Source organism: Seriola dumerili, unplaced genomic scaffold (assembly GCF_002260705.1).
Source record: "Seriola dumerili isolate Sdu_G_001 unplaced genomic scaffold, Sdu_1.0 BDQW01000362.1, whole genome shotgun sequence".
In the NCBI taxonomy this organism is placed as follows: domain Eukaryota; kingdom Metazoa; phylum Chordata; class Actinopteri; order Carangiformes; family Carangidae; genus Seriola; species Seriola dumerili.
Window position 1 is genome coordinate 1,126,637 of NW_019174617.1, and position 14,631 is coordinate 1,141,267.

At 42.0% G+C, this 14,631-nt stretch overlaps 1 protein-coding gene across 1 annotated transcript in view; it reads left to right on the forward strand.

Moving 5' to 3' along the window:
* Positions 1–4,072: 4,072 nt before the first annotated feature.
* The window catches only part of arap2 (ArfGAP with RhoGAP domain, ankyrin repeat and PH domain 2), a 112,299-nt gene continuing 101,740 nt past the window's right edge, over positions 4,073–14,631 (forward strand). The window contains exons 1-7 of the mRNA XM_022760736.1: positions 4,073–4,281; positions 4,351–4,899; positions 6,990–7,072; positions 10,367–10,443; positions 10,765–10,829; positions 12,187–12,549; positions 13,535–13,604. Coding sequence (XP_022616457.1) covers positions 4,073–4,281; positions 4,351–4,899; positions 6,990–7,072; positions 10,367–10,443; positions 10,765–10,829; positions 12,187–12,549; positions 13,535–13,604 — 1,416 coding nt within the window. The remainder of the gene's footprint in view (positions 4,282–4,350; positions 4,900–6,989; positions 7,073–10,366; positions 10,444–10,764; positions 10,830–12,186; positions 12,550–13,534; positions 13,605–14,631) is intronic.

Below are 14,631 nucleotides of genomic sequence, written 5' to 3' on the forward strand. Positions count from 1 at the left end.
TTCAAAAACCTGTGATGATGATGATGATGATGATGATGATGATGGTGGTGATTAACAGTAGTAGTAGTAGTGTTGAAAAAAAAATCACTATTCGATTAGGCTGTTAACAACGCAGACATCTGAAATGTGACCCTGACTACACACTGCTTTGTGTAAGAAGTCAGAAATAAAAAAAGTTTGTAAACCACTGGTTTAATCTTTAACAATGTGTTGTATTTTATAAGCTTGTTACACTATCCATTGTGTAATAAGTAATTAAAGCTGTCTACTATCTGTCTACTATCTGTCTAGTATATTTACAGTACTTGAGTAAATATACTAAGTTACTTTCCACCAGTGCCTGATGCATTCCTGTCTCTGCTGAATGCATAGCCTGGGGCCTCAGGATCAAGCTGGGACATGCCATGTATTCCCAGCAAAACATCACAAGTTCCTCCACTTTGCTGCCCTCCAATGCTTCACACAAGCATGCACACATTTTTTTTCTTTCTTCTTTTTTAAAAGTGGAAACAGTCTTATTTAGAAAAATCAGAGCTCAAAGAGATTAATGGTGAGTGTTGCAACTAAGTCCAGCAGCAACATTAACACTGTCACAGCCTGCAGTGTTTGGCTATAGTGGCAGCACAAATTAAGGCAAGGTGAGGACTGTACTTCTGCAATTCATGCCTCTGCTGTCGCTGAGCCCCAGGCCCTTCGCTGAAATGGGCGTGGAGTTGCTCTGAAACGCCTGAACAGAGAGAGAGAGAGGGAACGGAAACAGGCGAGTGTGTATAAGCATGCTGTGAGGACAGCTGCGACAGGCCGATACAGATACTCACACCGGTGTAATGTGACAGAAACAGAAGACAAGGTGTGCGGGTGAAGCCAGAGGTTTCCTCCTGTTTTTAACCAGCAGGTAAGCTTTGGTGAAACTACCGGACGCACGGTAGCGTGTTCCGTCAGCATCCCGACTTCAAGTGTTTGTTTTTTTATCCATCAAAGCTTGTTAAAGTGGGCACGAGACTGACATAAACTAGCTTAAGTTAATTATCTTTTTTTAAGCTAGGCTGGAAGTGTTGGAAGCTATTTGTATCACTCCCAGGTAGTTTAAGCTTATTAAAATAAGTGTCAAAAGAAAGTGAAGTAAACCTGCGTCAACCAGTTATATTGATAGTGGTGTAAAAACCGTTTTGGGCGTAAGTTTAAACACACAAATTAGCACCTTACACACGTGCGAACCACTAATGTAACTCCTGCCAAAATAACTCAGCACTTGTGGTTTTTGCTACACATTTAGATTAAGTGTGTGTGTGTGTGTGTGTGTGTGTGTGTGTGTGTGTGTGTGTGTGTGTATGTGTGTGTGTGTGTGTGTGTGTGTGTTACAGTTATCCTCAAAACACAATTTAATATTTTTACAATATTTCAGTAGGGAACATAAATTGTAAAACTTCCACAGGTATTTTTCTCAAACCAGGAAGGGAATGCACATATCGGACTTTGTTCAGCGTTGATTGGCAGAGGGATGTGCAGATGTGTGAGGTACAGTAGCTGTGTGTGTGCGCATGCATGGGCGTGCTTGCTGTGACTCACTCCGTATAAGCATACCTAGGTTGCTGTAGAAGGCACTGTGCGTTGGGTGTAATACACACAGGCACGCACCTCTTCTGTGCTGGCAGCCATGCTTTCGGATTTTGGTTTTGTTTTGTTCTAATAAATTTATTGTATGTGAGCGAGTTGTGCACATTCTTAATGTGTTGGTGTGTGTGCTGCCTTCAGAGGTGTCTTTATGTCTGCACACACGCCACTTCATATGTTCCCATGCCCATGTGGCATGTTTGCAAGCTGTTTATCTTGTGAAATTCTCTTTTTGCTCTCTCCTATTGATCTGCACTCTGTGGGCTTTGACACTGGGCAGTAGCTGTGGATCAAAACTCCTATATCCAGCCCTTAATAATGTTTGTTGAAAGTGTGTGCTCTGTAGTGTGTGTAGTTTGTGTTGGCGTGCAGTTGTGTGAGTGGGTGTAGAAGCGCTAAAAGGCAGAGGGTCAATGGCCCTCAAAGGCCAGGTCAAATGCACGAGAAAGCTTTGGCGTGTGCCTGTGTTGGCTAACAGCCAACACAGGTCCCTGCATGTTAACACTGCAATACACAGCTGGGCTGGTCTGATAGACTGTATAGGCCTCTATTATGAGGACTTAATACAGTCTTGTGTTGAGCAGGGACTGTACTCACAAAATGAAATGTGTCTTTCTAGCATCTGAACATACATGAGCACATCTTATTTGCCTTAGATTGTAAAGTACATCAGAGCTGTATACTAGGTTCACATGTAAAACCGCTACAGGAACTGGGCCTGCTCTGTTCATGTTAATTCTGTGACCTGCTAGTAAAACACTCCAATGTATATGCATGCTACAACATTATATTTACTTGAAAGCAGAAGTAACACTTCATGTCTCCTGTGCACTGAACTCAAAAGAGGAGAAGTGGACATGACAAGATGTTGATGATGATGTATCTTCCTGTGAGTTTCAAGTGTGTGTGTGTGTGTGTGTGTGTGTGTGTGTGTGTGTGTGTGTGTGTGTGTGTGTGTGTATGTGTGTGGGTGGGTGTGTGTGTGTGTGCGCTCATGTGAGTGAGTGTGTGGGAGAGAGAGATAGTGTAGGAGATATAGAAATAGGGCTTGACTTTGAAGAGATGGCGTGAAAGCACCAACAAACAGACTTTCAACAACAGCTTTCCATTAGCAGGGTTATTATATGTTGCCATGCAGTGAGCTGCAATGTAAAGTGTGAATTTTAAAACTCTGCTGTGGTAAGTGCTGCAGAAAAAAGGGGTTCTAACAAAGATGTGAGCTGTGTAAACTGGCCTTTCAGTTTTTTTGCAGACCTTAAGGTTGGTCTCTTAACAAAATGGCATGCTATTTCCTCATAGATATTGCTGTTTCCTGCTGTTTCATCCAGGAGTGGTGTTGCAAATATAGGTCTGGCTGTGTGTGTGTGTGTGTGTGTGTGTGTGTGTGTGTGTGTGTGTGTGTGTGTGTGTGTGTGCGCGTGTGCTCACTTGTTGTTGAATGTACACTACATGCATCTTGATCTTTTCAGAGTAAGCTTAAAAGAAAAGACTTTGTGGGGAATAAGCTTGTTCTCATTGCTGAGAGCACATTAGATTATCAATACTACTCTCACGTCTGTTTGGTAACCATTGAGCTATAGCCAGTAGATGGTGAGCTTAGCTTAGCATAAAGACTGGAAACAGGAGGAAACAGCTGGCCTGATTAAGAAGAAGAAAAGAAATATCTGCATTTCTTTTTTTTTTCTTTTTTTTTAAAGCTTACTAATTACCATGCTGAATAGTATTTTTTCAAATAGCCACAAACATCCCTGGCAAAACTGCAACTTGTTTTTACAATTTGGTTTTTGAATGTATTCAACAAACAAGATAGAAGGTGTTGATTAGTAAGCTTTAGAGATGCAGATATGCCAGATTTTTTGTTACTTAGTACAGAGGCAGGTTATCTTTATCCCTCTGTTTTCAATCTTTATGCTAAGCTAAGCTAATTGTCTCCAGGCTTATTTAATGGAGAGGTGTGACGGATGTATCACTTTTCTCATCTAACTCCTGGTAAGAAAGTGAATAAATGTATTTCCCAAAATGTCAAACTATTCTGTTAATGGGGTCATAATTTCAAAGCTACAGATGATAAATGCCATCAATGTGATATTTAGAGCTGAAATTCAACCCCTAAGTTTTAACCTGCAAGACTTCCCCCTAAGACAAAATCAATATCCACTTTGGATAATTTGGGCTTGTAGAAAAATGAATATCACTGGAGCCTAACAGATATTTTAAATTATTCCTGTTAGAGTTAATGGATATTTCAAAGGTTAATAATCCTGTCTATGGTACAAGAGTGGAGTCATCTTAAATTAAAGATTATATTCTGTTTGATGTTGCATGCAGCTTCCTAACTTTACAGCATTCTTCTTCAACCATTACTTATTTTTATCTATTTTTGTGTCTTGGTTTTAAGGCTGGACCGCTACATCTTCTAAAGGTCTTCCTGATGTGGCAGAATTGGAATTAGAGCACCATGTTGGAGCCTCCAGAGCCCAGTCAGGAGATTGTGGAGTGGCTGGCCACCCTCCGCCTGTCCCAGTATACCTCATGTTTCCAGCAGGGAGGATACCAAACATTGGAAGACTGCAAGGACATCACAGAAGAGCGCCTTGTGGAGCTTAAAGTGGTTCCAACAGGCCATCGGAGGCGCATCCTCCGCAGTTTGGAAGCACGAGGGGTGAAGCCTCAGAGCGGTGGAGAGGATGAGGAAGAAGAGGAAGAGGGAGGGGTAGAGAACGGGAGGCACCGGAGGAAGCCGGTGCCACATCCGAGGCATATCTTTCTAAAAGATAAAACGAGGGGGACTTCATGTCAGCACCATCAGCCAAAGGAGAGGATGGAATATGAGTTGGAGGGGAGTCAGACTTTGCCTCCAGGAGCAGGACTGGGAACAGAAATGGAGGACGGATACCTCGGCCCGCCTAAACCGGCCCCACGTAATCCCCAGAACATCCGAACATCCATGTCTGTACATACCAGCATCCCTCCTTCTGTGTCCTCCAGCAGCAGCAGCAGCAGTGAATCCATCTGCATTTCAGAAATGCCTTCAGACTGGGAAATTTGCTCAGAGGACCCCTCCCTGTCAAGCAGCGACTCTGTCCGCTGTTCTGCTGAAATACCCAACCTAACAGTGACTGAGGGCCATGGGAGTTTTCATGGTGAAATGGTGGAGAACTCCATCTATGAGTCACAGCCTTGTTTTAAGGTTCCTGGCGGTCCGCGGCTCACTCGCTCCTACAGGCTGAGGCACCGGCCCGTTCCTGAAATCCCGTATCAGACAATACCACCATTTCAGGACAGGTAAAGGCCTGTTTAAGTTAATAAAGACTTGTTCGCTTATTCATTTACCTGCTGATGCATAGTTAAGGGCATAGTTTAGAAGATTGATACCTCTATGGTTAATATGAAGCTACAGCTAGCTGCCAGTTTGCTTAGCTTAGTAGATATACTTAAAAAAAAAAAAAGGAAGAAATGTCTAGCTTGACTGTCTGAGGGTAACAAAAGCCACCGACCAGCACCTCTAATACTCACTATTTACATGCTAATTTAATCTTCACTTTATTCATTTATTTATCAGGGAGAACACACATTAATTAATATCAATATGATCAAAAATGCTGAATTTCATTTCCAATCTCTACAGGTTGATGTTATGCATTAAAAGAAGCAAACACACAGAAAGCAACCTAAATCACATCAAAGCGCATATAAGAGGATACAGCATAAATGAAGTGTAAAAACAACAGTACAGAGTCAGTGTAGCTGTTTCCACTGTTTCTAGTCTTTCAGTGCTAAGCTAAGCTAACAGACGGCTGCTTGTGGCTTTAGATTTATGGTACAGATATGAGATTGGTATCAATATTCTAGAGAAAGCAAGAGACCACATAGTCTGCCATCACTGTACAACAGCACAATTGAGAAAAGTTCGCACATTGAAGCATCAAAGTTTAAGAGGGCGTGGGAACCCTGGTTAAAGGTGCAGTATTAAGTTTTCTCTGCTGCTGAATGTGTTTTTTTTGTCAGGAGAGGGTGGTGGTGGTGATGGTTGGTTGGCAAGAGCTTCAGCCATTGTTGTGTTTCCAAGACAAGAGTTTAGAATATGCCATCTGAGAAGCACTACTTCTCCATCCTCACATACTGAACTGAGTGGACGCCACAGTGACACGCTATTGCAGAGTAGTATTATGAGACAGGGCGGGTTGGGGCTAGCAGTTTAGTATGCTAACTTCGACAGAAGAAAAGAAGTGACAGAAATGAAAGCATCTGGAGCAACTACAACAACAACTGGAGACAGTTCATGGCGAGTAAAGAAATGAAGTTTGAGGTAGAACTTTCTTCTAGACTGATGAGTAAACAACTGTTTATGCTAATGTTGGCTAGGTAGAGATACAGAGAAAACTTGGCACCATTTACTCTTAGCAAGCTAGTAAATAAGTGTATTTCCCATTGTTACCTTTTGACAAAGCCAAGCTAGCTTTTTTTCCCCCCTCGTTTCCAGTTTTTCTGCTAAGCTAAGCTGACAGGCTTCTGGCTGTAGCTTGCTGTGCAGACATGATGACGTTTTTACTTGATGTTTTACTACATAATTTTTGTCTGGATTAAACAAACAAGATGAAAGTAATGTGTTGATTAAGATAGCTTAAGAGCTGCTGGAAGGCAGTTTTTTCATCTTTGGACAAAGCCAGGCTAGCTGTTTCCCCTTGTTTTCATTCTATAGCCAAGCTAGGCCCTGGCTATAGCTTCATATTTACTGTATGGACAGTGGAGAGTGGTGTCAATGCGGTCATCTTACACTCTGCAAGAAAGTTCAGAAGCACATTTCCCAAAATGTCAAACTATTCCTCCAAGGAATAGGATTTTTTTTAACCTTTGGACAGAGCCATACCAGCTGTTTCTTCCTTTTTTGAGTCTTTCTGCTAAGCTCTTTTAACCAGCAGCCAGTTTTAGCTTCATATTTATTGTAAGATATGATTGTGGTGTTGTTGGTGTTATTGATTTTCTCACCTAATTCAGCAAGATAGCGAATAAGTGTATATCCCAAAAGCTACTCCTTTAAGCACAAAGTTTGACTTTATGAAAGTTCTGAGAACTCATCACATAAGTTAGAACAGCAAGGTGAAAAGCACCTGGAGAAATATACTTGTATGCTGCTACGGCATGAATGAATTTTTCACTTTGCATTCAGATTCACGCGCTGGAGAACCTGAGGCCTCTAATTTCATATTCACTTCTCCATTCCATGTACATTAATGTATATTGTTGAACTTTTGAACTCTTAAACTAACTGTGAGATCTCTGTTCTGAAGGCCTTTACGTCTACATAGTGTTACCTGTTTTTCCCCACGTGCTGTACTGGTGGTTCCAATTCACTGATTTCTCTTCCTCCTCAGGAGCACACCACCAGCACAAACAACCAGCCCTGAACACCTAACTGGCTCCGAAGGTCCCACTGGTGCAAACGGCGTACGGAAAGGTACACACAGTCTTTTAGCTGCACCCGCTTCGTCTCTGCCATGAATATTTCATTCAGCAGTAGAGTCAGCAGTGCTGTTGTTTGCCCGGATGAAAGAAGGGAGACGAGGTGAGGGTAGTGCGTGGGTGGGGTGGGGGTGTTCGGCACCAGTGTCGTGGGAAAAGGTGTTGCCCCTGTTTCAAGCACTCATCTCAGAGGGAATATGCTCCCTCACATCTTATCCCTCAGCAAGACCCTAGTGTGTATTCCTGTCGCCCAGCTCTCCAAAGTTTTTCAGAAGTTGTTTAACTTTGCTAACAACACACAGGCTTGTAGTACAACCAGAACAAATATGTTTAGAATTTTGCCTCCTCCCTAGCTGTATTTACTGGGCTTAGTCAACCCTCATCTGACGAGATACTACGTGAGCTGCGTGCTGTGCTGAGGTAATCGTGTTCTCCTAGGATTATATGGCTCCTTTCTGTGAGGACAGTCTGTATGAATGCATTAACACCCGTGAAGATGTCAGTCACTTTGAGACAATATATGACCACATTGTGACATTATTTCATGCTACGGATTCAACAGATTTCTGTCCAATTTTTTTTTTGCTTCATCTCCCCTCACACTCCTTTTTTGGCCTCCCCTTCCATCCTTGTTCCGTGTACCTTCAACGCAGCGATATCTCGGTAGACCTTGTTTTGCCAACTTTTTCTCTGTATGGAACAAGACAGGGAGTGAGACTAGAGAGAAAAGGAAAGACAGTGAGACTAGAGAGAAAGGCAAGACAGTGAAGTGGGTTGGGAGGAAGGAAGAGGAGATGGATGCAAAACAGACTGAGAGACGGAGGAAGAGAGGGAGGCGAGGCGGTCCCAGAGCAGGGAAACGGGGAGCTTGACTAGCAAGCTAAAACTCCCTTCACAGCAAGGTCTAGCATTTTACCCGAGCATATTTGAAGAGTTTATTCCAAGATGAGATCCAGAACTTTAAAAAAAATTGTGCAGTGTAGTCTCACAGAATGATTGTTGTATTCAATCAAAACTTGTTACTGGAGGCTTGCAGAATTTTAATTAACACCCTCACACATCCTCTTTTATAAATAAGTTTCTTTCACGAGAAAAATCTCATTGCGAAAACACGTTTCTGTGTATTGCTTCTTCAGCAGCTGTAGCAGCACAGCAGACTGGGCAGAATATTCAATTATTCAATTATTAAAATAGTTTTACTTTGCAGGGCCTTTGATCGTACAGTGACATACATACATAATCTCAAGTGCCAGACTTTGTACATACACTACAGTGTACAATACACTTACAAATGTGTGTACACCCTAAGCCACAGACACACACAGACACACACATACACACACGCACACATTGGCACTAACCACAGTAGCCAGAGGAAGAATGCTAGTGCAACTAAGGCTTTCTAGATAAGCGAGTTTTATATTGGTATTAATGTAAAACCTTTGTGTTGTGGATTGTTGGTCAGACAAAACAAGCTATTGGAAGATATCTTTTTCTTTTCTTTTTTTTTTATTTTATTTTTAATTTGGAAAAGCAAGAGGAAAAAAAAGGACAAAGAATAAGCTATTAGATACAAAAAGATTATACTCTCCCTCATTTATTCTATAAAATCAGTTTAAGTCTGACCTTACAAGTTTAATGTACTCTGTCATGATTGACATTTTTCATAGAAAAAGATGCAAAACAAACCAAAAAAATATTAGCTTTTAGCTAAGTTTTGCTATTTACCACTTAAAACAACAAAAATCTGTAATCAAAGTCCACTTTCCTTTTTTCAGGGGCTTTCAGCTGCATACATGGTCTTCATTTGAGGATGATTTTGGCTCATTTGTAATACTACTTCAATATTCCACTGCAAAACTTCTTTCTACTGTGAACTTAATACATTAGTAAAAAAACGAACTAAAAAATCATGATAACTATAATAATAATAACCATTATTCTCAACATCATTAATTATTGTCATTTAGTAGAAAAAACTCTTAAACTATTCACTAGTACATTTGGGAAACAACACATTTTTTGTTGACTAATTTAAATTCAGTTGGTGGCAGTTTTGTGTTCTCTGTGCTCTGCTGTGGGAGAGACACATATAAGTGATTATAACAAACTAACCTGTAACCCCCTGACTTAAAAGCAGGGAGGCCTCATTCAGAACAAAATCAATCTCCTCGGTAACTCTGCGCTGATGGCTGCATTTAGGTCGCTTCACAGACTGCGACTTGAGAGTGAGTCAGGTCATGAACAGATAAAGAAGCAGTGTGGTTCACTGAGAGAAACAAAGGCAGAAGCCAGAGATGGAGCCAGCGAGGGAAGAATAGAGGGAATCAGACAGGAATTGAGTACAGTGGCGTCCAGTGGCCCTCAGAGAGAATCGCGAGTGGCCTGAAGGTCAGCTGATAGATGATGATTGATGGTTGCCATCTGCCCACCGAGCCCGTTGGTAGCGAGGGCCACTGTGTTGGAGTGGATTCTATCATCAAATAAACTGACCCCTTCATAAAATGTACCAAGTCTGGTACATGCCCTTTGTGCCCTTCTGTAATGGCCCACATTGTTTTGGAGTTCTGTGTCTGTAAAGCTTTAAAATGTAGTCGATTCACATCTGTAACGGTGTGAGTGTGAGACTTCGCTTATTTGACTGTTCATCCTTTTATGTCTCTGTTTCTCTCAAGGCATCTTCATGTGTCTGAGGGTATTTCGATCTTTGTACACCACTGTCTGTGTGCATATCTGTTCCTCCACCGGTGTCTATGTGTGAGTCTAGCCCTGTGGCTGTGTCTTCTGGCCCTTGCAATCCTCAGGAGAGGGTGGTGTCATTTTTCACAGAGACAGGCAGGAGCCCACGCAGGGTGGCCCCAGGTCTCCAGACTAATAGTGTCTGGCCAGAGTCTCTCCGCTCTTCTTCTTCGTCTTCCACCGACCATGGTCCCTGCAGGAACCAAGACAGAGAAATGGCCTTGGAAGAGGCTCAGTCAGTTTGAGGCGGACTGAGGAGGCTCATACTCCCAGTTGGGCGAGGAAAGGGGCAGAGGAAGAGAGATAGGCATGCTAAAACAAAATTTAATTGGTTTACTGCTTGCATGGATCAAAGGTTGGCACATTTATTCAGATCAATGAGTTGGTTAAAGCAAAGGGCACTATAACATCTGAGTGATTTGAAATTTAACTGGAACAATCCTGTTAAGCTCCTTACTTTTCAAGCATCATGTTTAGGCCTTCACACTGTGTTCGGCAAGGTTCAATGCCATGACAAAACCACTATTTTGTTGTCTCTGTGTCCTTTTAGCTACACTTCAAAGAACCCTGACGCCTATTGCTCCCTACGGAGAAATGTTCCTGTACAACAACCCTGAAAGCCCTCCGGTAAGAGACCATACACTCCCACTAGTGGACAGTGAGTAGCAGCTTACCAAAGAGGAACAGACATTTCTCAGATCTTCAACACTATCAGCCGTGTTTCAGCCACAGCCTGCACACCAAACTTCCCTCTCAGTGTTAATATTGTCACCATGAACGCATAACAGAGTGGAAAATGTGCTTGTTTCAGTTTGCCCCGCGAGGTTAATAGAAATGTCACCTAGCCCTAAAGTTAACATAGCTTAGTGCAGCAACAAGATAACAGTGTCTGACTGAAAGATGGATGCTTTTTTTTCATTTGATGCTAATCTCTTTTGTGCTCTACAGGACCAAGGTGTTAAAGAGGGTTTACAGAAGGGGTTTAAGGACATGATAAAGCAGAAGAAACAGAGGTATAGTATTCTGAAGTAATACTGGTGTCCCATGCTCTAGATGCATAAATAGAAATTCAAATGTTGAGAAAGAGAACTGACCATAAACAATGCTGTTGAGGTCAGCAGTCTCAGTCTCAGTGTAACATCAGATAAAATAATAAGATTTTATATTGTTATGTAGCACTATGTTAAAGGTCACATGCTTTCTCAAAGTAGGACAACAACAACTATGCAAATCTACTGTGGTGTTAACCACTTCTTAAGCTCCAGCTGCCAAAATATTTCATCTGCTTACATGCATCTTCACAAGTTAGTTTGATGTATTTAAATGGTCAATATTCAGATGCAAATATGTGGCCACAATGGTGTTTGCAGTACAACAATAAATGCAATTCTTCAGCTGCATTCAAAATCATCAAGTAGTCAGGGTGATTTGAGGGGAATAACTATACATTTCCTGCCTTAGATGTACGATAGTTTGAAATTTCAGGAAATGTGCACATTCACTTTCATGCCGGGAGTTAAGTATGAAGATCAATACCACACTCATGTCTGTACACTCTTATTGGCTTAGCAGAAAGACAGGAAGGATGGAGAAACGGCTAGCCCGGCTCTCTCCAAGTTCAAAACTAGGCCTACTGGCATCCCTAAAGCATTAATTAACATGTTGCATCACAATTGTTAATCAGGACACAAACAAAGATCTAAAAAAGGGTGGTTTTAAGGGGAGTTACAATATGGGCTGTAACAATTTCTTCGTGAACAGTTCTCTGTGGTATTGAGCTATTCAGCTACCTCGTGGCAGTGTATTCTGCCAAATGTGCAACTATCTTTAACACCCAGCCCACGTTCTCTGCCGTAACTAATGGTAATTCTACTGTTATTTGCACGTTTTACATTAAACTACAATTAATCTGAACAAACAAACCCCTTTACGCTGTACAGAGACAGTAGAACTACAGATAAGGGTCCTGTTTCTCTGGTTTTGGCCCATTCAGTTTGTTTTCTGTCCAACAGGACTCAAAGAACATTGCGTTAGTAAAGTTCTGTAATTATGTTAAAATTCTTTAGCAGCTTGTCCTTAGAAGATGCAACGTACTTTAAAGATTACTTACTAGTTAGTTAGTAATGAGGAAGTGTACTCCTCATTACCTCACTGTTAGGTGTGGCTACAGGTGCAACAGAGCACGCTAATTATCATCCAACCACACCTAGCGATGATGCTAATGAAAGGTTTGAAATTTTCAACAACAAAGGGCAGAGAAACAATGTTCTTCTTGCCGGTATTAACTCATAAATTTAACTGCTTATCAGTATCAGTTTAGTAGATGAATGTATAGTCACCCAACACATTTTGTTATCTGTGTTCATGCAGGAAAAAGTCACCTAAACAAAAAGCGTCAAAGGACAAAGGTTCTCCACCAGCTCCAGCTATCGCAGACCGCTACAAAGATGAGTATTCAACAGTGGATGAGTGTGTCAGCATTTTGCCGCGAGCCATTTCGGACCAAAGTTTCACCCTGACCCCTGAAACTCTTGCCGTTGGTCCAGTTGCCTCTGGCCCTAAGGATGGATCCTTGATCATGGTGGATTGTGACCTCTACTCAGAGCCTGCAGAAGCCCTGGGGGGTGTGAGCAGAAATGCATTGCCTGATATTTCTCCATATGCATGCTTCTATGGAGCGCCCAAACACCAGGTGCTCAAAGTGGGCTGGCTGGACAAACTGTCACCTCAAGGGTAAGTTACAGTGCTGCCGAGGATGGTAAATGTGATTAGAGATTCTGCTCAGATGATCAGAATTTAGAAATTCCTTCTTTATCTGATGTAATGATACGCTGGTCTGTATGAAATCCTCATGACTGCCGGTTTTACTGCAGCTCCATATTGCAAAGGGATTGTCGGTCATAAATATTTATCTCCTGTTAACATCAGTGCATGTTCTTGCTGAGTTTTGGTGTGCAACCTTTCACCCCAACAAATGAACATATGCATCTTGCCACCACCTGTCAAGTGGCAAAGAACCACAGTGCAAGAGTCTCCAACCACTACTTCCTGTTTCCATGCAGACTGTTTCCATTCTGCACTCTCCCCTGCTGCCCCATCTCCCCATGTGTCGTCTATCTTTGATGATTATTTAAAATTGATAAATGGTATTAGATACAGAAGCCCGAAGGAGATCTTTCCATAATGAATAGCCCTATTGGAAGGATAGGAAGAGAAGAAGGGAGATAACTTCGTAGCACTGAGATGCATATTATGTCGTTCATTATTTTGCTTAGTTTGGCCTCCCTGGCAAAACTGCATTTTCTTTCCAGAGTCTCTTGGTGCTCCATGTTTCACCATTGCTCTAAGCCAGAGCTATCAATCACTGACTTCCTTTTTATATTCTCCTTCACCACCTCATTTGCATAGGTTTGGCAAACTGCCCTTGGGCTGTTGAATATTCAAACTGAAAGTAGCCATTTGTTTTGATTATGCTAATTGGCAGCTGTTGATACAACTCTTGACATTATTGAATCAGTGGCACTCTTGATGAAATATGAGTACCTGTTCAGAGCAGATTTAGTTACTGGCTTACTGTCTTGACAGTTTTGGATGTGTTTTTTTTTTTTTTTTTTTGAAAAAACTGACTTTGTTTGGTTTATAAGCCAATGAGACTGATGGATTGAATTTGGGGGTTTATTACATATTTTCACCTCAACTTTTCACCTTTTATTCGCAGAAAATGTGTTTTTCAAAGGAGGTGGGTGCGATTCGATGGTGAGAGTCTGGCCTACTACAACAATGACAAGGTAGGTGTGAAAGAAAGCACATGTACACGCTAATGGTCCCTTAAGCCTAAAACCTTTTTTTGCATGCACATGTTCACACCTCCCCTCCCCTTGCTGCTGACAAACTCGCAGCCTCCACATGCAAACTGGCGAAGCCAATCTCATCCCTCCGTCACAGAAATCTACGCCACGAGCGGTCGAGCCAAGTTCCTAAGTGTTCCCTTCTCTTTCTCCTCCTCCTCCTTCTCATTGTCATCATCATCATCATTAGCTTGGCAGGCTAAAGAATGGGAGCAAGGACAGAGTGACATTACACCACGCATGACGGGCCAGCACTCTCTGTGCCCGCCCAGCCATACAGTAAAGTACATTGATGTTGGCATCTGACCAGTTATCAGAGAAAGAAAGAAGGAAAGGGGAGGGAGAGGGAAGACTCTCCTCTGTTTTTGCCTCCCTCAGCATTTCTTCCTCCCTGTACCTCTCTTTATACTCCTTCTGTCTGACAGTTGAGCTTGAAATTTCGCTTAGCATTGCCTGCCTCATCATCAGAGGGAGGGAGGGATGAGAGGGAGAGAGAGATGGGGTAGGGTGAGAGTATGGGGGCTGAAAAAGCAGAAACTGTAGAGGAGGCAGACACAGATGCAAGCAAGATGGCAGTTTAACCTTCACTTGTTCCATCTGTTGTTTTCAAGTCACACACCTTTTGATTTGCACCAACATTTATAAACTGGTTTGGGGCTGCAGCTTTGAATGAAGACAACAGTCAGTTACAGACAGTTATCAACTGAGCCGATCAAACTAACTAATGAAATTTCACTAAAGAAGTGCATCAGAGTGAGCTTGTTTGCCTTGCTCAGCCATCCTTTTATATGACCACATTTGTCCTTTTGAACTACTGAGCCGCTCTTTCATTTGAACTTTGAGATGATGCCTCCATTAATGAGTTGTGTTATCCATTACAGTTCATATCAAGTCTGCATGATGTTTTTTTTTTTTTTTTTTTAACATTACATTATTGCTCTGAGGTAGGGGCCTGAAATCTCTTGCT